This window comes from Rutilus rutilus (genome assembly GCF_951802725.1).
Source record: "Rutilus rutilus genome assembly, chromosome: 5".
Classification (NCBI taxonomy): Eukaryota; Metazoa; Chordata; class Actinopteri; order Cypriniformes; family Leuciscidae; genus Rutilus; species Rutilus rutilus.
In genome coordinates, this window is record NC_140213.1 from 47,459,696 (window position 1) to 47,483,879 (window position 24,184).

General features: G+C 40.3%; 1 protein-coding gene across 1 annotated transcript in view; it reads left to right on the plus strand.

The window, feature by feature from the left end:
* Positions 1–24,184, plus strand: part of LOC311290789 (uncharacterized protein) — a 113,812-nt gene that overhangs the window by 18,434 nt on the left and 71,194 nt on the right. Inside the window, exons 9-11 of the mRNA XM_084409497.1 lie at positions 495–690; positions 782–2,606; positions 9,241–9,411. Coding sequence (XP_084265623.1) covers positions 495–690; positions 782–2,606; positions 9,241–9,411 — 2,192 coding nt within the window. The remainder of the gene's footprint in view (positions 1–494; positions 691–781; positions 2,607–9,240; positions 9,412–24,184) is intronic.

The window sequence follows — 24,184 nt, forward strand, 5'->3', positions numbered from 1 at the left end:
CATGTTGGTAGACAAGCAGCTTCATTAAACTTGCAATTATATGTAAACAATATTTAGCAACTCTACAATTCTGTATGATTTGTGATTTATGTATGATTTGGGGCACAGTCATATTGACATTCTGTAATGTTAATATTTGCCTACCTTAATTCTGGTATGTGTGTTACATTTACTGCCTTAGTCTAAGAAGTTAACTGCATAATCCAGCAGCAGCAATGCACCTGTTAAATTGTGTTTAGGCAAACACTTGTTTGTCAATTAACTAGGTACTTTCAGTAATTTTACCAATAATTGCATAAATAGTTTGCTCAAGCTAACTGGTGTTCTGCCTTTTTCATTTTTATTTTATATGCTATTTGTAGTTTCACATTACCACAGCTTCATTAATGCTTTTACTTCTGATGTCTGTAATTTGTTTAACCATATGTTTCATATATGGATGTGAATTTGGTTAAATTTTGTTGTTGTACCCATCTTTGTTTTTATGCTTTTAGGACCTTGAGCACAAAATAATTGTTTTCCTAAAGAATGAGCTGGAAAAGTTTAAGAAAATACTAAAAAAGGAGAACACCCAATACTTTGTGCAGGACTATATAGATGACATGTGTAGCATCAAAGAAGCAGCTCTTGATATCACACTGCACTTCCTAAAAAGTATGAAGCAAGATGAACTTGTAGATACTCTTAAAGGTAAGAGGCTCATAACCATCTGTCATGCTGTCACTTAAAGTCAGGAGAGAAAAGTAGGATCAAGTATTTTTATTTCTGTTTGTGTGTTTAGATGAGCTTGTCTTTATTCATCAACGACAACTTAAATCGAACCTGAAGAAGAAGTATCAATGTGTGTTTGAAGGAATTGCAAAGCAAGGTGACTCCACAGATCTGAATAAAATCTACACAGATCTCTATATCACTCAGGGTGGCAGTAAACAGGTAAATACTGAACATGAGGTGAGACAGATTGAGATTTCCAGCCGTGCTGAATTACAAGAGATACAGATTGAATGCACAAGTTTGTTTGAATCACCTGAACAAGGCAAGAAGATCAGAACTGTACTGACACAAGGAGTTGCTGGCATCGGTAAATCCATCTCGGTGCAAAAGTTTATTCTGGATTGGGCTGAAGGAAACGAAAATCAAGATATCAGCTTCATATTTCCTCTTCCGTTCAGAGAGATGAACTTAAAGGAGAAAGAAAAACAAAGCTTGATGAACCTTGTTAGTCAGTTTTTCCCAGAGATAAAAGGACTGAACCTTACAAGAGAGGATAAATTCAAAGTCCTGTTCATTCTTGATGGATTGGATGAATGTCGCCTTCCTTTAAACTTTAAGGACAATGAGACGTGGCGTGATGTATCATCACAAGCCTCTCTGGATGTTCTCCTAACGAACCTCATCAAGGGAAATCTTCTTCCTTCTGCTCTCATCTGGATCACCACCAGACCAGCGGCTGCCACTAAGATTCCTCCTGACTGCATCGACCGTGTGACAGAGGTCAGAGGGTTCAATGATGCACAAAAGGAAGAGTACTTCAGAAAAAGATTCACTGATGAAGAAATGGCCAACAGAATCATTGATCACGTTAAACAGTCAAAGAGTCTCTTCATCATGTGCCACATCCCAGTCTTCTGCTGGATTTCAGCCACTGTTCTCCAGAACATTTTGGAGGAGAAAATAAATAATACAAAAAATCAGACTGAGGACGCCTCTATTACACTGCAGGAATCAAATACTGAAGACATTCCCAAGACTCTGACACAAATGTACACACACTTTCTCCGCTTTCAGATTCATCAGAGCATTCAAAAGTATGATGGAGAATACAGACCAGATGTTTCCTGGGATAAAGATGCCATCCTTTCACTGGGGAAACTGGCATTTCATCAGCTGGAAAAAAACAACCTGATCTTCTATGACACAGACCTGAAGGACTGTGGTATTGATGCCGATAATGCATCAGTGTTTTCAGGCATGTGTACACAGATCTTTAAGGAGGAAACGGGAATCATCATTGGTACCATGTACTGCTTTGTTCACATGAGCATTCAAGAGTTTATTGCAGCCCTTTATGCACATCTTTTTCTAGACAGCAGCAAGAAAAGTGTGTTTGTTCAAGAGTCTACAGAGCAGGAAAACAAAAATGAAGCCATGATTGATATGCTGAAAACTGCAGTGGACAAGGCGCTCGCAAGTGACATTGGACATCTGGATCTTTTCCTTCGATTCCTTCTTGGTCTATCACTTCAGTCTAATTATCCACTTTTACGAGGTCTGTTGACACAGCCAGACAGCAATGATGAGAGCAACAAGGTCATTGTTCAGTACATCAAGCAAAAGTTAGAAGAAAATTTATCTCCAGAAAGGTCCATCAATCTGTTCTACTGTCTGAATGAACTGAATGACCAAACTCTGGTTAAAGACATTCAAACACAACTTAGAGAAGGAAGTCTCTCATGTCACCTTTCACCTGCCCAGTGGTCTGCTGTGGCCTTTGTGTTGTTGACATCAGAGGAGGAGCGGGAAGACTTTGAGCTTGAGAAATTTAAGAAATCAGACGAGTGTCTAATTAGACTATCAGCGGTCATCAAAGCCTCCAAAAGAGCTCTGTAAGTCTTTTACTTTTGTTTTTATCTGCATTAATTCTTAATCGTATACCATCTATGAATGTATATCATCTATGTAGTTAATTTGTATCAGTAGTTTTTTTTATTTATATTTTTCCATTAATGAATACAGTGGAAATAGTCTAATTTGACTATTTCATTATAATTTTAGTATATAAGGATTTAGTAGAAAACTCTGTAATCTGTAATTCGTTTGGTGGCTAAATTACTGTAACTTGACATACAAAAGCTGTTCGGCTCTGGCTGCAGTTCTTGGATCAGATTCCAATCTGAAAGAGTTGCACATGAACAATAATAATCTGCAGGATACAGGAGTGAAGCTGCTCTTCACTGGACTGGAGAGTGTAAAGTGTAAATTGGAGACACTTTGTTAAGTTGTGTGATGTAACAATTAGAACAAAGGGAAATATTGTTAATTAATTGTGGTAAATTTTAAATATTATTAAGAATTAACAGATATAGCAAAGTTAATATCTGAATCGACTAATCAGTTCATCCAATGAACATTCAGTGTAATCAAGGTCAAGGTGTCTTTTATTAGTACCTGAGGGTAAATTTGTTGTGCAGACAGGAGATTTAGCAATCCATATTTAAAAAAAAATTGTAATAACATTAAAACATACAGTAAATACTTTTGACATACAGTTTCACAGTTATTTTCAAAATTCAATTTAGAATCTATGACTGTCCCAAGATATTTGTAGCCTTCTACACAATCCACCACCTGGTCTTTAATGGTCGTAGTGTCATAACATGAAGCATGAGTTCTAAAATCTATAATCATGTCCTTTGTTTTGGTTATGTTTAAAAGACTCATCACACCAGGTGACAAACTCCTCAATAATAGGGCCATGTCCAGACTCATTGTCGTGTAGCAGTTACTGGTACTCACAATTACTGCATCATCTGCAAATTTCAATATAGTCCTATTTGTGTACTTACTTTGGCACATATAAGTGTATAGAATATAAAGTAAGGGTGAGAGAAAACAGCACTGCAGTGAGCCAGAGGATGAATATAATAAATCTGATAAAATGCCATTTACTTTCACGGCTGTGTTTGGTTTGTCAAAAAATCCTATATTCAACCCACCAAATTATGGCTCAACTCAAAATCAGTCTCATGGCTAAAATGTGAGGTTGGATAGTATTAAAGGGATGGTTCGGAGTAAAATCAACCTAGGGTCCTTTGCACCATGACATCGAGCCAAACACCCCCCAGAAGCCTTTTTTCCCTTGGTTGAACATTTTTTAAAGTTAGAGCTTATTTTGCGCTATTGGCTCCAAATTTGTATCTCGTAAATTACCCCACTAATAATGCCCGGAATGGCACCAAACTTCTACAGTAGTACAAATAGGTTCTGTACTCATTAAACAAGGCATTGGAAAGTTTGGAAGTACATCAGGAGTTTATTTAAATAACACTTGCCTGACAACTCATGCTACTGCTAACCCGGACGTCGACGTCACTTCAGTGATTAGGGAAAAGCACGTAAAAGTCCTGACAGAAAGCGATGCATAAGGATGTAGTGTAACGACGCCCAGTTCCAGCAATGCACTAATATTTTGTTGGTAGTACCAGTTTATAACAATGATTAGTTAACACTAAGTTGTCAACACTTCGGAAAAAATAATAATTCATTGTTACACTACATCCTTATGCAAGAAGAAGGCACTGACACAGATTACATTTTAAGCTCTTTATGTTTTGCCTCCAGCTAGTGCCGTGACGTAATTGTGATGTCGGCATTAAAAGGGTCTATACACTGACATAAACAGTGCAGGAGAAGCTCACACAGTAAATATAACTCTCAAAATGGATCATTACAAAACATCATGTAGGTATGGCATATATTTTGTTGATGTTTGCTGAACATTCGATTCTGAATTAGCTTGATGGCATACTGCACGGTTAACATGGCTGAAGTTACACACTGTTTGAGAGACTTAATAAGAATGAAGATGCATTTATGATTTATACAGACTGAGCATTTTGGTGTAAAAAAATAAAATAACAGCATGGCTCTGGTCTCCGTGAATACAGTAAGAAACAACAGGCAATGTGCTAACGCAACACAAATTTCAGAAAGGCAATTTGCAAATACCACAAAATAAATATGAAATTGGATCATGAACAGTTGGTATCGATCCATCTCTATGGAGAGAGAATTGTCTTTATTACATGCAAGAAAATAAATGATCTGAGAGAGAAAAAAAAGTTTGAGAGAAAAAATGATCACACTGATAGCAAAAAAGCATTTTATGAGAAAAAAAAATATTTGAGAGAAAAAGTTATCATACCAATAGCAAAAAATAATATTTGAGACTAAAAAAAGTTTTGAGAGAAAGTATTTTCTCAGAACAAAAAATATATAAATTTTATTTTTTTTTAAATTATTTCTGAGAAAAAAAAATCTCTCTCAAAATACTTTGAAAAAAACTCTCATATATATATGTTTGCTATCAGTGTGAAAACATTTTCTCTAAAAAAAAAAGTGTTTCTCTCAAAACGCTTTTCTTTGCTCTCGATGCAATTTCTTGCTCTGGTGTCAGGATTCTGCTTTGACTGTGAGAATTGTGTCATGGGTGGGACCACGATCCTATTGGCCAGTCGGGTGAGCATCGTCTTGTCTTGGGAGTCGAACTGAATCATTATACCATTGTTCGGTTCACCGGCATAGATGCCGCCTCTGCTAGTTGAGCACGGACACTCCAATGTTTGGGTAAGATGATTCACGGTGATTATACGCCTGGTTCAGATTACAAGAATTTTGTGTCTGTTACGATAGTCACGGTGTCAGATTACACGATTTTGACTCCTAAAAATCTTGTCATGTCGTGGATGGACAAGAAATATGTCAGACTACATGTTGCTTTCCGACCAGTCACCGCGAGCCGTCTCACACACACACACGCACTCACTCAAATACACACAGACACTCACTGTGCTCGCTCACGCGCGCACACACACACACACACACACACACACACACACACACACACACACACACACACACACACACACACACACACTCACACACTCACACACTGTAGCTCGCTCACTCACTCGCGCACACACACTCACACACACTGTAGCTCGCTCACTCACTCGCGCACACAATCGCTCACTCGCACACAAACAAATGCTCTCGCACGCACGCACACACTCACTCACTCACTCACTGTCGCTCACTCACACACACACACACACACACACACACACACACACACACACACACACACACACACTCGCTGTTGCACTCACTCTGACTCACATAGTGACTCTTGGCGGAACCCGTCGCCAGGTGTTGTGCCGAATTTCGACCCCCTGCCAAATTATTACCCCCTCGTTGAAGTCAGTACCTGATTGCCTAATCCTAACCCCACCCCTAATCCTAACCCCACCCCCACAACTAATCCTAAACCTACCAATACTAGGGGGGTAATAATTTGGCAGGAGTCAAAATTCGCCACGACACCGGAACCGAGCAAGGACCGTTATGCCGGGGTTTCGCCTGGAAAGCTCTATAGAAATCTGGCACTCTGTTGAAGGAAGTTAAACTGAGAGAGCGTGACGTTCACAGACACCAGAATGAACGAGCTTACAATAACGTTCATCAGGCAGTAATACAGTAGGCTACTTTCAGTTATTATTTAGTAGTTACTTCATCATCTTACCCAAACATTGGAGTGTCCGTGCTCAACTACTAAGGCAGAGGCGGCATATATGCCGGTGAACCGAACAATGGTATAATGATTCAGTTCGACTCCCAAGACAAGACGATGCTCACCCGACTGGCCAATAGGATCGTGGCCCCGCCCATGACACAATTCTCACAGTCAAAGCAGAATCCTGACACGAGAGCAAGAAATTGCATCGAGAGCAAAGAAAAGCGTTTTGAGAGAAACACTTTTTTTTTTTTAGAGAAAATGTTTTCACACTGATAGCAAAATATATATATGAGAGTTTTTTTCAAAGTATTTTGAGAGAGATTTTTTGTTCTCAGAAATAATAAATAAAAAAAAATCAAATTTATATATTTTTTTGTTCTGAGAAAATACTTTCTCTCAAAACTTTTTTTAGTCTCAGATATTATTATTTTTTGCTATTGGTATGAAAACTTTTTCTCTCAAATATTTTTTTTTTCTCTCATAAAATGCTTTTTTGCTATCAGTGTGATAACTTTTTCTCTCAAACTTTTTTTTCTCTCTCAGATCATTTATTTTCTTGCATGTAATAAAGACACAATTCTCTCTCCATACATCTCCATCACCTTCTGTGCAAATCCTGTGTTTTACTCACCCTCGTGTGCAAAGCAGTCTGGTGTAAAATTACATGCACATAATGTAAAATTTACCTGTTTTCTTGGACACATTCCGTTCATAAATAAAATTACACCACTGCGTACTTAGTGGCTCAGATGCTGGAGTTTATGGAGATTCTTATGTTTATTATTACATAATGTGTACGTAGCTGACACATATCACAAGCTCACGGATTGTAGGTGGTGCTGTCCTGCAGAGTTTAGCTCCGACCCAACTCACCATCCTTCACATAGCTTTAGTAATCCTGAAGATATTGAGGTGTGTTTGATTAGGGTTGGAGATAAACTATGCTGTTTATGATTTATGGGGATTATAAAACAAGGAGTGGGTGTATTTTTACCATTATAGGCTGGTTGTTTACACACAACGTGGAAACACCTGTGTTCAAACTAATAAAAGTAAATTTTGCATAATAGGTCCCCTTTAAATGAAATGGTAGCCTATTCAAAACAAGAATGTTTTGGGAAAAAAATTGCTATAAATTTATATAAAATTATAAATAAAAACAAATTAGGCAAACAAGCCGAAATTAATTTATTTACAGTGAAACCGAATCGGCATTAGCCTAAGCTCAGAAAGAATACAAACCATTCCATATTCGCAATGTAACATTTGGTTGCTAAACTATTGTTCATTGAAGGGGACCTATTATGCAAATGTGTGTCCACAGTGTGTGTAAACAACCAGCCTATAATGGTTAAAATCCACCCAATCCTTCCAGATTTCTCCGTACAATGATGTCAATGAAATCTGGAATCGCTTGTTTTGAGAGAATGTTTTATTTTTGTTTTTGAGAGCCCCAATCACTGGTGACGATCTCCTATTAGCATAGACACAGTCCTGAGTGAGAAGCACAGAGTCCGCCATTGTTATATTGTTGTTAGAGCAGCTAGTGCAGGGATAGACAACATCGGTCCTGGAGTGCAGCTGTTCTGCATAGTTTAGCTTTAATCCTAATCAAACACACCTGAATGTCTTCAGGATTATTAAAGCTACTTGAAGGGAAGGTGAGTTGGGTCGGAGCAAAACTCTGCAGGACAGCAGCATTCAGGACTGACCATCCGTGAGCCTGTGATATGTCTCAGCTACGTAAACATTATAACTGATCTGTTGATGGCTGTAATAATAAACATAAGAGTCTCCATAAACTCCCATTTCATTTATGAAGGGAATGTGTCCAAGTAAATTCATATACCAGTATGTGACAGTCATTTTACACCAGACTACTTTGCACATTAGGGTGAGTAAAACACATAATTTGCATTAAAGTTGATTCTGAAAGATGGATCTAAACTCTAAAGCAACATCACTTTGTAACGTTAATTCAATGCAATTACTTCAGTAAAAACTTGAGTATACCCTTGGTACTAATAAACACACCTTCACCGTTGACCTAGAAAATTTAACTTTTAACAGTCACTCTAAATTGTCTCAAATAAGGTTTGAATACTTCTCACTGATTAGTCAACTCATTTTAATACAAATGGCTCTCAGGATTCTCCTCCTGATTCTCAGGAGGCTCTTTTCTTCAGAGCAAACATCCAAGGATATCTAGGGCATATCCTCTGGCTTGTGCGTAGAGTCTCTAGGGAGCAACATACTCTGCAAAATGGCTCTCTAGAACGATTGGAGTAAAGTTAGCTCGACCTGAGCATGTCAGTGTCAGCAAGCATGTCGTTTAGCTCTATGAGCGCTCTCTCAAGAGTGAATCTGACCACAGTCTCCAAAACAGACACCTATAGCGCCTCCACAGGGCTATGGGGAGCGGAGGCCACAGCAGAATGACTCTCGAGAAGAGGAGGCCTGCCACACACACACTCAATGTGGTCCTTGTTGACCTCGTAATCATTTATAAATTCTAAGAAACGTGCATTACTCACATGCTTGCAGCAGTGTGTGTTGTGTGTGTGTACGTAGCAAGTATGTGTTTGTCGCACAGTGATTAACTAGGAAAATTAAAAATGACATTTCATGACAAAAAGGTTGTTGACCCCTGACCTAGAAAATGGAACTTTTAACAGTCACTCTAAATTGTCTTAAATAAGGTTTGAATACTTCTCACTGATTAGACAACTCATTTTAATACAATTGGCTCATTCAGGACAAACTTAAACAGCAACTATATGAGATTAAAGTTTTTTTATAGACTTTTAAACAGCAGTATTACTAATAGCTGGAAAGTAAAATTCATAACGATCAAATAGTCTTTTCAGGTTGTAATCTTCTCTCTACTTCCTACAGTTAATGGTACAGTTGTGTAACTTCATCATGTTTTGTAATATTTTATTTAGGCTCAGTAAGTGTGATCTAACAGAGGAAAGCTGTTCAGCTCTGGCTTCAGTTCTCAGTTCAGACTCCAGCATTCTGAAGGATCTTGACCTGAGCAATAATAATCTGCAGGATTCAGGAGTGAAGCTGCTCTCTGAAGGACTGAAAAATAACTGTAAACTGGAGAAACTCAGGTCAGATGATTTCTAACATATTAAAGGTCTCTGGGTCTTTTGTTTGCCTCTATATCCTATTTTTTTCCTATATCCTTTTAGGGCTTAAAATTGTTCAGGTAAATTTAAGAATAATTGATTAATAAATTGAATGTTATATTTTCATTTCTGTTGTAGACTTTCAAACTGTGGTATCACAGAAGAAGGTTATAAAGCACTGGCTTCAGCTCTGAGATCAAACCCTTCACACCTGATAGAGCTGGATCTCAGAGGAAATGATCCTGGAGAATCAGGAGTGAAGGAGCTTGATGATATATTACAGGATCCAGACTGTCAACTGAAGATGCTGTGGTGAGTTATTCTTTTTTTTTAAATAATTTGCAGTAGTTTTAAATAAAAATGTTTTAAGTTAGTTAAAAAATATTATTAATCCGTCAATTTAAAAATAACATCTCGGGTTATGACTGTAACACTTGTTCCCTGAGAACAGGAAACGAGACACTGCGTCCTGAGACACTTTGAGCGTTACTGATGACTGAAGTACTGTATAATCACGACAATCGTATTGGCTGGCGTCAGCCATGACATCACTAATAGTGCGACCAGGAAGTATAAAAGGGCGCCTAGAGAACATGTCATCCCCTTCTTTGTCTGAAGGTACTGTGCAGACAGCCCTTTTGACAATTGTATCACGTAGCCTTGAATATTTCCTTCAAAACTATGTGAAAATCATCCTGCATACTCATTCAGATAAAACAATATATTGATTTAAAATTTACAAGACATGTTTTGTGTAAGAAAGTTGTATGTGAGGAGGCATGAATCATCATTAATATTGCTGTGTTTCATACCTAAGAAAGACAAAGACCCTCCCATAATGGCCCTGTCAGGTGCTATCAGGCCCTATCATTGAGAAACCTTGCACAATGAATGAGGAGAGATTTAACCTGTTAAGCTGCAACCCCACTTTTGAAAAATCCCCAGAAATGACATACCCAAACTGAAACGCATACAGTTCATGAACCCTTTGTACTAAAAGCACAAATATGATCTCATTTGAAAGCTGACACCTGGCAGTTTATTGTAAATGTAGAATTAATTATTGTCATAATGAAAAAAATTGTTATAAATAGCTTCAAAGTTTTGTAAAGTTATTAGAAATTATTTTTTATGAAACATCCTCATGAAAATAAAATTGAAGTTGGCACTGGAGCAATCTAGAAATGCACTATAGCTAAAGCCACATGTCTAAACATTTTATGTTTAAAATCTGAAGATAATAAGTCCAAAACTCTGGATTTAGTTCAATGTTTTTCAAGACCATGTCAAATGACTTTATTTTTAACGTCCTGGAATGTCACATGATCATGGCTCTTCTTCATGTTCCATATATGGACTATTATTGTGCATATAGCGCCCTCAGGCTGTTGGTATGAATTAAAAACACAGTAAATCAGAATACCAAACGCTCATAAAGATTACATCGACGCATTTGGGTATAAATTCAATAAATATTATTCCTGTCTATAGAAATATGATGTAAATCTATGAGAATCTATCAATATTTCTCCAAATCTGCACATTTTTGAGCTAAAGCCCTGAGGCACGTTGTTTTGTGTATCGCTGTCATGACGACAGCACAGAGTTTTTTATGAATGAAAGCGGCTGACGCGCATAATTCATATTAAAGGTATCAACTAATTTTTTCATTTCATAACTCCTGACACAAATTAAGACATAACTGTCACTATGAGTTTCTCAGAATACAATAGTGGTCAAATACTGAAACTTGAGTATTATATCTTTTTAATTATGTATAGTTTGTCAAGGTATAACATTAAATCTGATAGTAATTTTGAATTAAATAAATAAATAACGCTTCAGTGTGCCGACGCACTGGCAACGCTTAACAGGTTAAAAAAGAATGGCTTTTTGATTGTTTGAATTTATTTACAACACAAAATAATCCAAAGATACACAACATAGGACAAAAAAGCACATTATTGAACACACTGATCTAAAGACAGAGACATTCCTGAAACATAGTACATACCTGTCATTTCTATGGTATTTGATTTTTCAACAACTGTGAACATGCTGATATCAAGAGAAACTATAGGGCTGCACGATTTTGGGAATACATGTTAGATTTTTATGGTTAAAATTGCAATTTAAAAAATAATATATTTTATATATATATATATATATATATATATATAATATGTGTTTGTGTGTGTGTATATATATATATATATATATATATATATATATATATATATATATATATATATATATATATATATATATATATATATATATATATATATATATAATATGTGTATATATATATATATATATATGTATGTATATATGTGTGTGTGTGTGTGTGTGTGTGTATATATATATATATATATATATATATATATATATATATATATATATATATATATATATATATATATATATATATACTGTATATATATATATGTGTGTATATATATATACTGTATATATATATATGTGTGTGTGTATATATATATATATATATATATATATATATATATATACAGGGCTCGAAATTAACTTTTTTACTTGGTAGCACTGGTGCCCCCAACTTCAAAAAGTTAGGAGCACCAGTAAAAATTTAGGAGCACCCACCAAAAATTAAGGACCCAGAGAGTAGGCCTATATTCAACTACACAGTTTTGTTATTTTTGTGTTACAGATATTCTTATTATCACAGAAGAGCTTGAATTGGAACTAGAATCAATACTTAATTAAAGCTTAATTAATAACCTATTAGGCTCTATGCACGATCACTTCCGCGTTTTTTCTCAGCCCGCCCAGTTACATCCGGTGCTGCGTCAGAAGCCGTTTTTGCATAAGGTGGAGATAATGGTAAATTACACTTTCTGTTTACAAGAACTTCCAGCGGTTAACGTGAATGATGTTAACAATTTTGTGAGGCAGTAGTTAGCTGTCACACCTAAGAGTAAGAAAGAGAAGGGCTTTAAATTATATATTTGAGCTACAGGTAAGTATTCTCTCATATTATGCGAAATCCAACTAGCAAATCGGTTTCTAAAATCGTTGTCACCGTTTCTGAGAAAATAAATTTTGTGAAAATGTTGCCGCTAGTACACTTCGCTGCGGAAGTAAAGACGCTGGCTGAGATTCTACCTGAAATACGTCAGCAGTGTTTGTGCATAGAGCATATTGTATCGATTACATTGTTACACCACTAGGTGGCGACAAGTGACTTAAATGTATTTGTTATGGAATCATTCATTCAAGAGTTTCTTTCAAAAAACGCTGATTCATCCATTAATGAAACAAGCAAAGTATTTATTATCATATTAATCATATATTGATATAATACTAAATAAGCTATGTATTAATATTAATGAAAAAGTATATATATAAAAAAAAACATCCTCACCATCAGCATTGGCATGTTCCACCTCTTTAGTGCGCTGCATTTTTTATGTTGCTAGGCAACCACCGAAACAGCTGTCCTGTCAGTCAAGTAAACGTCAAATCAGCCTTTTAAATTTTGCGCGGTAGTCAGCTCCCGGTCACGTGACAACAGAGCACTGTGAAAGGGATTGACAGCTAATATTAACCAATCTAAAATCTGCTTCAAAGTTAAGAACGTAAGGATGACGTTTGATTGGTTATGTAACGTTGGATAGAATGATGGTCCGGCCATCGCGTATCAGCGCACATTAGGTACACACTGTGCAGTAATTTGCGAAAGTTTTGTAGAGAAATGAAAACAGGTCGCACCACAACCGTTATTTGCACTCACACAAATGCTCCCAAATATATTTTTAGGTTGCACAGATTCAATTTCAGGACCAAAATTTCGAGCCTTACAGTGGGTAAATACAGTGAGGAAAATAAGTATTTGAAAACCCTGCTATTTTGCAAGTTCTATCACTTGGAAATCATGGAGGGGTCTGAAATTGTCATCGTAGGTGCAGGTCCACTGTGAGAGACATAATCTAAAAAAAAAAAATCCAGAAATCACAATATATGATTTTTTAACTATTTATTTGTATGATACAGCTGCAAATAAGTATTTGAACACCTGTCTATCAGCTAGAATTCTAACCCTCAAAGACCTGTTAGTCTGCCTTTAAAATGTCCACTTCCACTCCATTTATTATCCTAAATTAGATGCACCTGTTTGAGGTCGTTAGCTGCATAAAGACACCTGTCCACCCCATACAATCAGTAAGAATCCAACTACTAACATGGCCAAGACCAAAGAGCTGTCCAAAGACACTAGAGACAAAATTGTACACCTCCACAAGGCTGGAAAGGGCTACGGGGAAATTGCTAAGCAGCTTGGTGAAAAAAGGTCCACTGTTGGAGCAATCATTAGAAAATGGAAGAAGCTAAACATGACTGTCAATCTCCATCGGACTGGGGCTCCATGCAAGATCTCACCTCGTGGGGTCTCAATGATCCTAAGAAAGGTGAGAAATCAGCCCAGAACTACACGGGAGGAGCTGGTCAATGACCTGAAAAGAGCTGGGACCACCGTTTCCAAGGTTACTGTTGGTAATACACTAAGACGTCATGGTTTGAAATCATGCATGGCACGGAAGGTTCCCCTGCTTAAACCAGCACATGTCAAGGCCCGTCTTAAGTTTGCCAATGACCATTTGGATGATCCAGAGGAGTCATGGGAGAAAGTCATGTGGTCAGATGAGACCAAAATAGAACTTTTTGGTCATAATTCCACTAAACGTGTTTGGAGGAAGAAGAATGATGAGTACCATCCCAAGAACACCATCCCTACTGTGAAGCATGGGGGTGGTAGCATCATGCTTTGGGGGTGTTTTTCTGCACATGGGACAGGGCGACTGCACTGTATTAAGGAGAGGATGACCGGGGCCATGTATTGCGAGATTTTGGGGAACAACCTCCTTCCCTCAGTTAGAGCATTGAAGATGGGTCGAGGCTGGGTCTTCCAACATGACAATGACCTGAAGCACACAGCCAGGATAACCAAGGAGTGGCTCTGTAAGAAGCATATCAAGGTTCTGGCGTGGCCTAGCCAGTCTCCAGACCTAAACCCAATAGAGAATCTTTGGAGGGAGCTCAAACTCCGTGTTTCTCAGCGACAGCCCAGAAACCTGACTGATCTAGAGAAGATCTGTGTGGAGGAGTGGGCCAAAATCCCTCCTGCAGTGTGTGCAAACCTGGTGAAAAACTACAGGAAACGTTTGATCTCTGTAATTGCAAACAAAGGCCACTGTACCAAATATTAACATTGATTTTCTCAGGTGTTCAGATACTTATTTGCAGCTGTATCATACAAATAAATAGTTAAAAAATCATACATTGTGATTTCTGGATTTTTACCTGTAGTTTACTATTAATTCTGAACGTGTCGCGTCTCTATATTGCACCAAATGCGACACTGCACTCCCTTGTAAAGTTGATTGGATGAACGGTTCTCGAAATAATCAAAATGCAAACGGATAGACAGACACATAGAGATTACTACCTATATTCCTTACTGAGCGCGAAGCAGCAGTGCAGCCAGCCACAGGTGCGGTTCCCGAGTGTTCTATGTGGTGCGCTAAACTGTGGCGCTGTTACAAAATAGCCTAAATTAAAGCATTTAAAGTTGAGCATAAAACATAGGCTAATTATATTTAGAATACAGTAATATACTGCTTATAAATGAATAAATATCAAGGAGTAAATCAATGAAAATGTCTTTTGGTGAAAAAAAAAAAAAAAAAATTATGCGACTGGTCGACCAATGAGAATGTCAGTCGACCAAGACGGCATCGACCAATTAGTCGACTAAACGACTAAAGTTGACAGCCCTACTGTAGGCCATCACTAGATATACTGGGATAAAGTAGTGGCAGAGTTCCTGTAGCAGCTCCACAAATATTTATATATACAGTGGGGAGAACAAGTATTTGATACACTGCCGATTTTGCAGGTTTTCCCACTTACAAAGCATGTAGAAGTCTGTCATTTTTATCATAGGTACTCTTCAACTGTGAGTGACGGAATCTAAAACAAAAATCCAGAAAATCACATTGTATGATTTTTAAGTAATTAATTTGCATTTTATTGCATCTTCAATAGATCAAATACTTCAAATACTTCAAATACTTTTCAAATCAAATACTTGTTCTCCCTACTGTGTATATATGAAAACAATTTTTTTAGTTTTTTTTTTAGGGGAACTGCCTGACTACGTTCTACTTATTTAACTGAAGGAGGCTAAGAGTGCCAACTACTACAGGCTACTGGGAGCTGTTTTTCACTATATTCTAGCCAAAACAATTTCATTTTGATTGGTCACAAACAAAAGACCCAAGCCAGACAGTCAGCAAATGGAATGTTATCATTGGTCCAGCACCTTTAGGGCCTGATATTGTGTGAGGAGGGGGAAAGAGGAAGAAGAGGGTAGTTGTTAATACCTTCGCGAAGGGAAGGAGGCGATTTATATATAGATAGATAGATAGATAGATAGATAGATAGATAGATAGATAGATAGATAGATAGATAGATAGATAGATAGATAGATAGATAGATAGATAGATAGATAGATAAAGAAACAATTAAAGTTGTTTACAATCAAAAGTAAATCAAACAAACCAGCAAATTATATCATTATCCCAGACCTGGGAGGGGAAAAGGGAATAACTGGACAGTGCCAACTCAAAGAAAAGAGTTTAGACTAGCCTAATTAATACAAAAGAAAAATGTAGAAAGGAAAAGTCTTCGATGTCCGAGACGTCGTATAAGTTACTTCCCTACTCTAACTATCAAACAAAATTATAACGAATGGCACATGCCCCTTAACCTAGTGTATTTAAAGAGAAAATAAACCTAAGTGCAATGTACGTCACGTGACATCTCTTACCTGTCCCTTTTCCTTTACCATTCCAAAAACAGCGTTACCGCTCTCAAACATTTAGATAAGAAGAATAGGACGGCAACACAACGAGATCTCACATGACCGATTTTAAGCACATTAACAGAGCTTGAGAAATTCTCCAAAAATTGAAAACAAGCAAAACCAAATCAAGCTTAACAGAAAAATGCCGAGCGCACAAAGTCAAGTTCACAAACAAAAAGGCCGCCGCCGTCTAGTGCGTTCGTGACTCCTTTTATGGTTCCCGGATTTCCGGTAACCATATGACTGGATCTCACTTGCAGACGTCAGCACGCCAGAACCCTCCTCTCAGATGGTTGACAGCCAATCAGGCGACCGATCAGCACATTGCCTGCGAGAGAGAAAGTTAAAAAAAACGGACAGCGGCAGAAACAATACAAAAGAAACTAGAAACACCAAAGTCGCACAACTTAGTGTCACATAATATTGTAACAGGTACGAAATGTCAATTTTCTTCCTCTGTCTCTAGGTTTTTGAGTTCTGCTGCAGATGAAGCCTGTCAGTATGTGAGAGGAATTGTGGGTGAAAACCCGTTACTCCTGAGAGAGCTGAATCTGAGTGAATGTGAACTAGGAGACACAAACGTGAAGAAGCTCACTTCTCTATTGGAGGATAAACACTGTAAAGTCAACAGACTAAAGTGAGTATTTTACTTGGTCTAATACTTGACATGTAAAATATCTATAAAAATAACATTGTCATTATTCATAAAGAAAGTTTTAAGATTAACTGAAGAGTGTTTCCTTTTTCTCTCTCTTCAGGCTGAATAATAACAGTATTACTGCAGAAGGTTGTGCTGCTCTGACTTCAGCGTTTAATTCAAACCCTTCAAACCTGATAGAGCTGGATCTGAGTGAGAATAAAGTAGGAAACTCAGGAATTGAGAAGATCTGTCCTCTGTTGGAAAATACACAATGCAGATTGACGAAACTGAAGTGTGTATTGTTATTTATCCACATTTCAATATATATATATATATATATATATATATATTTATATATATATATATATATATGTATGTGTATGTGTGTATATATATATATATATATATATATATATATATATATATATATATATATATATATATATATATATGTGTGTGTATATGTGTGTATGTATGTATGTATGTGTGTAATATTTGTAAATGACTATGTTATCAGATTAACTGTCTTGAAAATTATGAAGATTATTAAGGCTAAAATATTAGTTGCAGTATTATTAAATATTATATTGTACTAAGCACTGTATGAATGAATTAATATGTAGATCTGTATTAATAAGAAATTCAGTTTAATAAGTTTATTTTAAGTTATTATTGGTTAAATTTCATGATTTTAATATGAAAATGTGAAATTTAGTTTGCTTGTTCTTTTAGTGTAGAACAGGGGTGCCCAATCCTGCTCCTGCCGATCGACTGTCCTGCACAGTTCATCTCCAACCCTAATCAAACACACCTGCCTTTAATTTTCAAGTGATCCTGAAGACCTTAATTGGTTGCTTCAGGTGTGTTTGATTAGGGTTGGAGATGAACTGTGCAGGACAGTCGATTGGCAGGAGCAGGATTGGGCACCCCTGGTGTAGAACATGCACTGATAAATTGTAGAATGACTGAATAATCGTCTGAATGTTACATTTTCCTTTCTGTTCTAGACTTTCAGACTGCAGTATCACAGAAGAAGGTTATAAAGCTCTGGCTTCAGCTCTGAGATCAAACCCTTCACACCTGATAGAGCTGGATCTCAGAGGAAATGATCCTGGACAATCAGGAGTGAAGGAGCTTGATGATTTACTACAGGATGAACAATGTAAATTAAAGACCAGGTGATTAATGTCTTAAAATATTTCAAAATAAGCCACAAATGTGATATCTGCTATATGAAACTAAGGGGATTGGTAATTGGAGAGGAATTGCAATTAAAGGTAGAGGAATTTACAGCATACCTATTACTGAAATTCAACAGTCACAACTATATTTTGTGACACGAACCTTGTGACAAAACATAATTGCATAACTTTGACTTTCTGATTAGACTTCTCCCAAACTAATATGAAAATCAGTTAACACCATGGGCCCCATTAGTGAATGAACTTGCGCTCCCGGGGGCGGTTCAGCGAAAAGAGGAGGCTTGTTCCGGTGCAAACGTTCCCTGGTGCTATTTTGCAGGTTTAAAAAACAAATTCAAATGCTATTTTGAGGGTGTATGCTTGGCCATAATGTAGCGTGTGCACAACGCACATACACTTTGATTCTCTCATCAACACAGACGCAGGAGTTCTCATATTTAGAAAACCATACATTATTACAAGGACAAAAATTCCACATGAGGGAAATCATTGTTGTGTCCATGAAAATGTGAAAAAATAGCCATAAATCTAGCTTACACATTTACCCAAATTTTTATACGCCTGTTTAACCGCTCCTGGCGTGCGTCTGGCAAATCCGCCGTTATAATAGCAATCCACCATGGAACAAGCGTGCCTGCTCTTAAAGGGAATGTGAGATGTCTCTCTGATTGGTTTATTTCACGTTACGCCCAAACCACACCTATGAATAATGAAGCTACTTCAGACCAACCCATTTTAGATTTGCGTCGGGCGCAACAGTCATTTATCCCGCCGGTATAATAGCAACAGCGCCCAAGACCCGCCCACAAAGTTACTTGCGTTTCGCGCTTTATACTTGTGTAACCCTCCCCAGCCGGGTACACTCGGATAATACTATTACAGGAGCCCTGGTATCTACCCAGCAGTAGTAAAGGGTAATGTCTGGTCCTTCCCCTGAAGAATGAACAGTTAGCTACAAGTATACTACAATAATAATTTGTTCTATAGTGCGGTGCCTCCAATTAATAAACATATATTCTCAGGGGTTTGAAAATAAAAAATAAAAAGGTTGAGCATAAGAAAGTTATAATAAACCCTGAGGTTTATTGAATAATCCCAAAACAAAACAAACAAACAAAAAGAAACAAAGAAAAAGAAACAAATGACAGGAATATGAAACTACTGAATAATTGGCTTACACAGTGATGGAATCTTAACTGGTTCAGGAAACCAAAAATGCAGTTACCACATTTAAATAGTGCAACCCTTTAACTGATCCAAACTCAGTACTTCAGAGACTTAAAATAGTCAGACCCCCCAAAAAAAACAGTTACCTCAAATACAAATGACTTATTAACAACAATTAATACTTATTTAAACATATAGGACTGGTTTACTCGTTTAAAACCAAAATAACTCAAATTTCCTTCTTAAAATGACTCAATTATAATTAAATTACTCTTAAATTGACTCGTTCATAACTAAATGATTCTTAAATTGACTCGTTCGTAATCAAATGACTCTTAAATTGACTCCTTCGTAATCAGAATACTCTTGAATTGATTCTTTGATAATCCGTTCACTCATTTCAAATCCCCTTCACATGTGTCAAAACGTACTCGGTTACCTAACGTAACCTCGGTTCTCTCTAGAAGAGGGAACGAGTATTGCGTAAGTTGCTTACGCTACGGGTAAAGTCATCTTTTTTCGAGATATGAAGCCAAAAAATTATCCTTAATTTTGTATTTATTGTCAACGCATTGCAGCAGTAAGCAGACCTAGAGCGGGCTAACTAGCGCGCTCATAGGCTGCCCTGCGGCAACTGCAGCAGCCTACCACCGAGCCCTGCATGACGCTTCGCGCCCTCACGCGTCACAGCCCGCCAGAATGGGGGGTGGCTTAGCGTATAAAAGGACGGGCTCGGGGGCTGCTTACCTGGTTTTCATCGACTGAAGCGAGATCAGCTCGTGGCGCGAGCATGGCAGGTTTCGCAATACTCGTTCCCTCTTCTAGAGAGAACCGAGGTTACGTTAGGTAACCGAGTACATTCTCTTACGAGAGGTTCTCTCGTATTGCGTAAGTTGCTTGCGCTACGGGAACCCCTTGTCAACGCCGTGCGCGCCAAGCATCCACCACATAGGTCCCAGGGGAACGCCCGGGGAACACAGATAAGTGGGAATAAGGCGGCCAACATAGTGGGCCAGCACATGTACATAAGCACACAGTAGGGGATACAGAGCGGCGCAGCCGGTCCGTACAGAAAGAATATCAACCCTTATAGTGCCGCTCAACCAGGAGAGCTAAATCAAGTGAGAGTAGCCTGCACACGAACAATCTGGGCAGAACATACACACGACTTAGACTGACAAAAGTCTAGCCTGCAAGGCGGGAACTTCCAGGTTATAAAACCTAACAAATGTAGAGGGGGAGGCCCAGCCTGCCGCCATACAAATGTCATGAATAGAAATCCCGCTGGCCCAAGCCCACGATGAGGCCATGCCTCTGGTGGAATGAGCCCTGACGCCCAGAGGGCACTGCAGGTCTTTAGACGCATAAGCTGCCGCAATAGCGTCCACTATCCATCTGGACAGACTGTTTCGAGGCGGCGAGACCCTTGGTGCGCCCACCAAACGAAATAAAGAGCTGCTCCGAGCGCCTGAAAACGGCGGAGCGCGTGACGTAAACCCTCAACGCCCTGTCAGGCCCTGTCAGAGGAAATTACCATCGACCTCGCTACCGGATGCCGGTAAAGCCGATAAAGAAATGACCTGCGCTCTGAAGGGAGTGCCAATCACCTTGGGGACATAACCATGTCTCGGTTTGAGAATGACTTTAGAGTCATTAGGTCCGAACTCGAGACATGCGGAGTTAACAGATAATGCGTGTAAGTCACCCACACGTTTGACTGATGACAGAGCTATCAGAAAAATGGTTTTGAGCGAAAGGTCTTTCAGATTCGCAGTCTGTAAGGGTTCAAAGGGATGCGCTTTTAGGGCCTCCAGGACCAAGGAAAGATCCCAAATAGGAACCGACAGGGGCCGCAGGGGATTCATCCTTCTGGCTCCTCTAAGGAAGCGGATGATGAGCTCGTTCCTTCCTATTGACTGGCCGCGCGTCGACTCAGCGAACGCTGCAATAGCTGCAACATATACTTTGAGCGTGGAGGGGGACCTGCCCATGTCCAGCAGCTCTTGAAGGAAGCAAAGCACCCACGAGACCCCACAAGATTGTGGGTCTAGATTTTTGTCGGCACACCATTTAACAAACACAGACCATTTCGAGAGCCGTCTCGTAGAGTGAGCTCTAGACTGCGTGATCGTGTTCACGACCCCTTCTGGCAAGGTAACTGGTACCCGTTGATTATCCATACATGCAGAGACCACCGCTCTGGATGAGGATGCCAAATCGAGCCGCCGGCTTGAGAGAGGAGATCCCTTCTTACCGGAATCGGTCATGGGGCTAAGTCTGACAGCCGCATCAGCTCTGGGAACCAAATCTCACAGTGGGCCGCTGGGCCAGATTTGGGCCAGCGCGTCCTCGTTCTTCGAAAAGAACCTTGGGCAATGAGCGTTGTCTCTTGACGCAAATAGGTCGACTTCCGCTTTGCCAAAAAGGCGCCACAGCCGCTGGACTGTCTGAGGATGCAGGGACCATTCTCCCGGGGGAACGTTGTCCCTGGACAGTCTGTCTGGGCCATCGTTCAGGTGGCCAGGCACATGCGCGGCTCTCAGCGAGCGCAGAGAGTGCTGGGCCCAAACGAGGAGGCGTTCCGCCAAAGCATGGAGATTTCTGGATCTGACACTGCCCTGGCGGTTCACGTAGTCCACCACTGACATGTTGTCCGTGCGGACCAGTACATGGTGGCCCCGCAAGTAAGGGAGGAAGAGCTTCAGTGCGTTCTCGACCGCTATCATCTCCAGACAGTTTATGTGAAGGCGTTTCTCTCGGTCTGACCATTGGCCAAAGACTGGTCTGCCCTCGAAGAGAGCGCCCCAACCTAGGTTGGAGGCGTCTGTCGAGATAACCTTCCGGTGCGAGACAGCTCCCATTGTCACTCCCCGAAAAGAGACTGTCTGACTGGGCAGTAATGAGCTCTTGGTCCAGTTGACCGTGAGACCCAGGCTTTCCAGGTGGCTGAGAAGCATCGTTCTGTGAGATATCAGTCGCCAGAATCAACCAGTCGTCCAAATAGTTCAAAATTCGCATACCCCGATCTCTCAGGGGAGGCACTTCGTAAATGTACGGGGCGCTAAAGACAGGCCGAACGGGAGTGATATACCTGACCGTCGAAGGCGAATCTCAAGAATGGCCTGTGACGGGGTATTATCTGAATCTGAAAGTATGCGTCTTTCAGATTGAGAGAAATAAACCAGTCCCTCGGGCGAATTTGCGCGAGGATTTGTCTGGTCGTGAGCATTTTGAAGGGTCGCCTCATGAGAGCTTTGTTCAAATATCTCAGATCTAAGATATGTCTTAGAGCTCCATCCTCCTTGGGCACGAGCAGCTTTGCTATTTCTGCGCGAAGTAGAGGAGCTACTTCCAGATTCACTCTCGTCTCAGTCCGTGCTAGAAAGCGTGGAGGGCGGCGGGCGAACTGCAGCGAATAGCCCTGCTTTACTGTATTCAGCACCCATTCTGACACTCCTGGGATCGCTTCCCATACTTTTGCATGCATAGCCAGGGGTAGAATGGCTTCTTGGTTCCGATCGCCGCACTGCGTGGGCTCGTGAACCTGAATCTGTGGTATCCGCGCGATGAGCGCGCTCTCTATGCAGTGGCTCGCTGAAAGCGACAGCTGGCCGGTTTACATGTAATGTCTCGGTCGCCTTGGACGGGGAACATTTCGTGGTGAGAAACCCGGGACGCATGTGCGGCGCCGGGAGTGATGTGTTTATCAGTAAGCGTGGGCGCTCGTGAGCGGACACAGGACTTACATTTACAACATAGCTGGTGTGTGGCGGCTTTATGGGTGTTGTCCCCTGGGATGTAACAGAGCGGGCAGTGAGTAGGTGTGGGCACTGTATCGTGGGCACATTTCCTACATCTGACACTCGAGCGGCACCTGCCTGCTTTATGAGAGTGGTCTCTGTGAGAGTGAGTGACACAGGGGAAACCGTGCTTGTGTGTAGGGGTGAATACTGGGAAGCGGGCACATTTTCTACCCTCAGAACACCATCGTCGTGAGCCGGATAACCAGACATTACACTCTTTTTGAGATTTCTCTGGGTCGCCGTGAAAACGGCGTTTGGGTGCCGCGGCGGGACTCAACCATCTTTTCCTCCTTGACACTGCTAGGAGGTCTTCGCAGGCTCAGGTTTCAGCTGAGATCGGCAGATCTTGGGCCGGGGTCCCCGTGAAGGAGGCGGCCTGTGACGGCTTGAAGAGCGCGATCTAGGGCGGGCGCCGTCGCCGCGGCGGAGGCTGGGGTGAACGCTGTGCAGAGCTTCGTGCAGGAGGCTGATCTCGAGAGCGGCCTGCAGCTGAGCTCGAGCGTCGGGGCAGGAAGAGCTTCATGGCTTGCGTCGTTTTCTGCACTTCAGAAAAACGATCGACGATTCCGCTTACCGCTGGTCCGAAGAGGCCTGAAGGGGAGAGCGGGGCGTTGAGGAACACGGCACGCTCAGCTTCCCTCATGTGCGTTAGTGTCAACCAGAGGAGCCTCTCCGTGATGGTGAGCGAGGCCATACATCTCCCGATAGCCTGGGCCGCGGACTTAGTAGCGCGAAGGAAAAGGTCCGTCGCGCTCCGTAAATCCATGATGACAGTCTGGTCCAAGCCTTTCTCGTCCCACTCTCAGGATTTGGAGAACTGCCATCGAGTGCAAGGCGGAAGCAGCCTGTCCAGCAGCGGCGAAAGCGTGGCCGACGAGAGCTGATGTGGCCCGGCAAGCTTTAGACGGGAGGGCAGCCTTTGAACACCATCCCGCAGAGGGCGGACAAAGGTGAGCTGCTACCGCCTCTTCGACTGGAGGAATAGACTTATATCCTTTCTCTGCGGCGCCGTCCACTTGGGAGAGCGTTGAGGAGACAGAGGAGC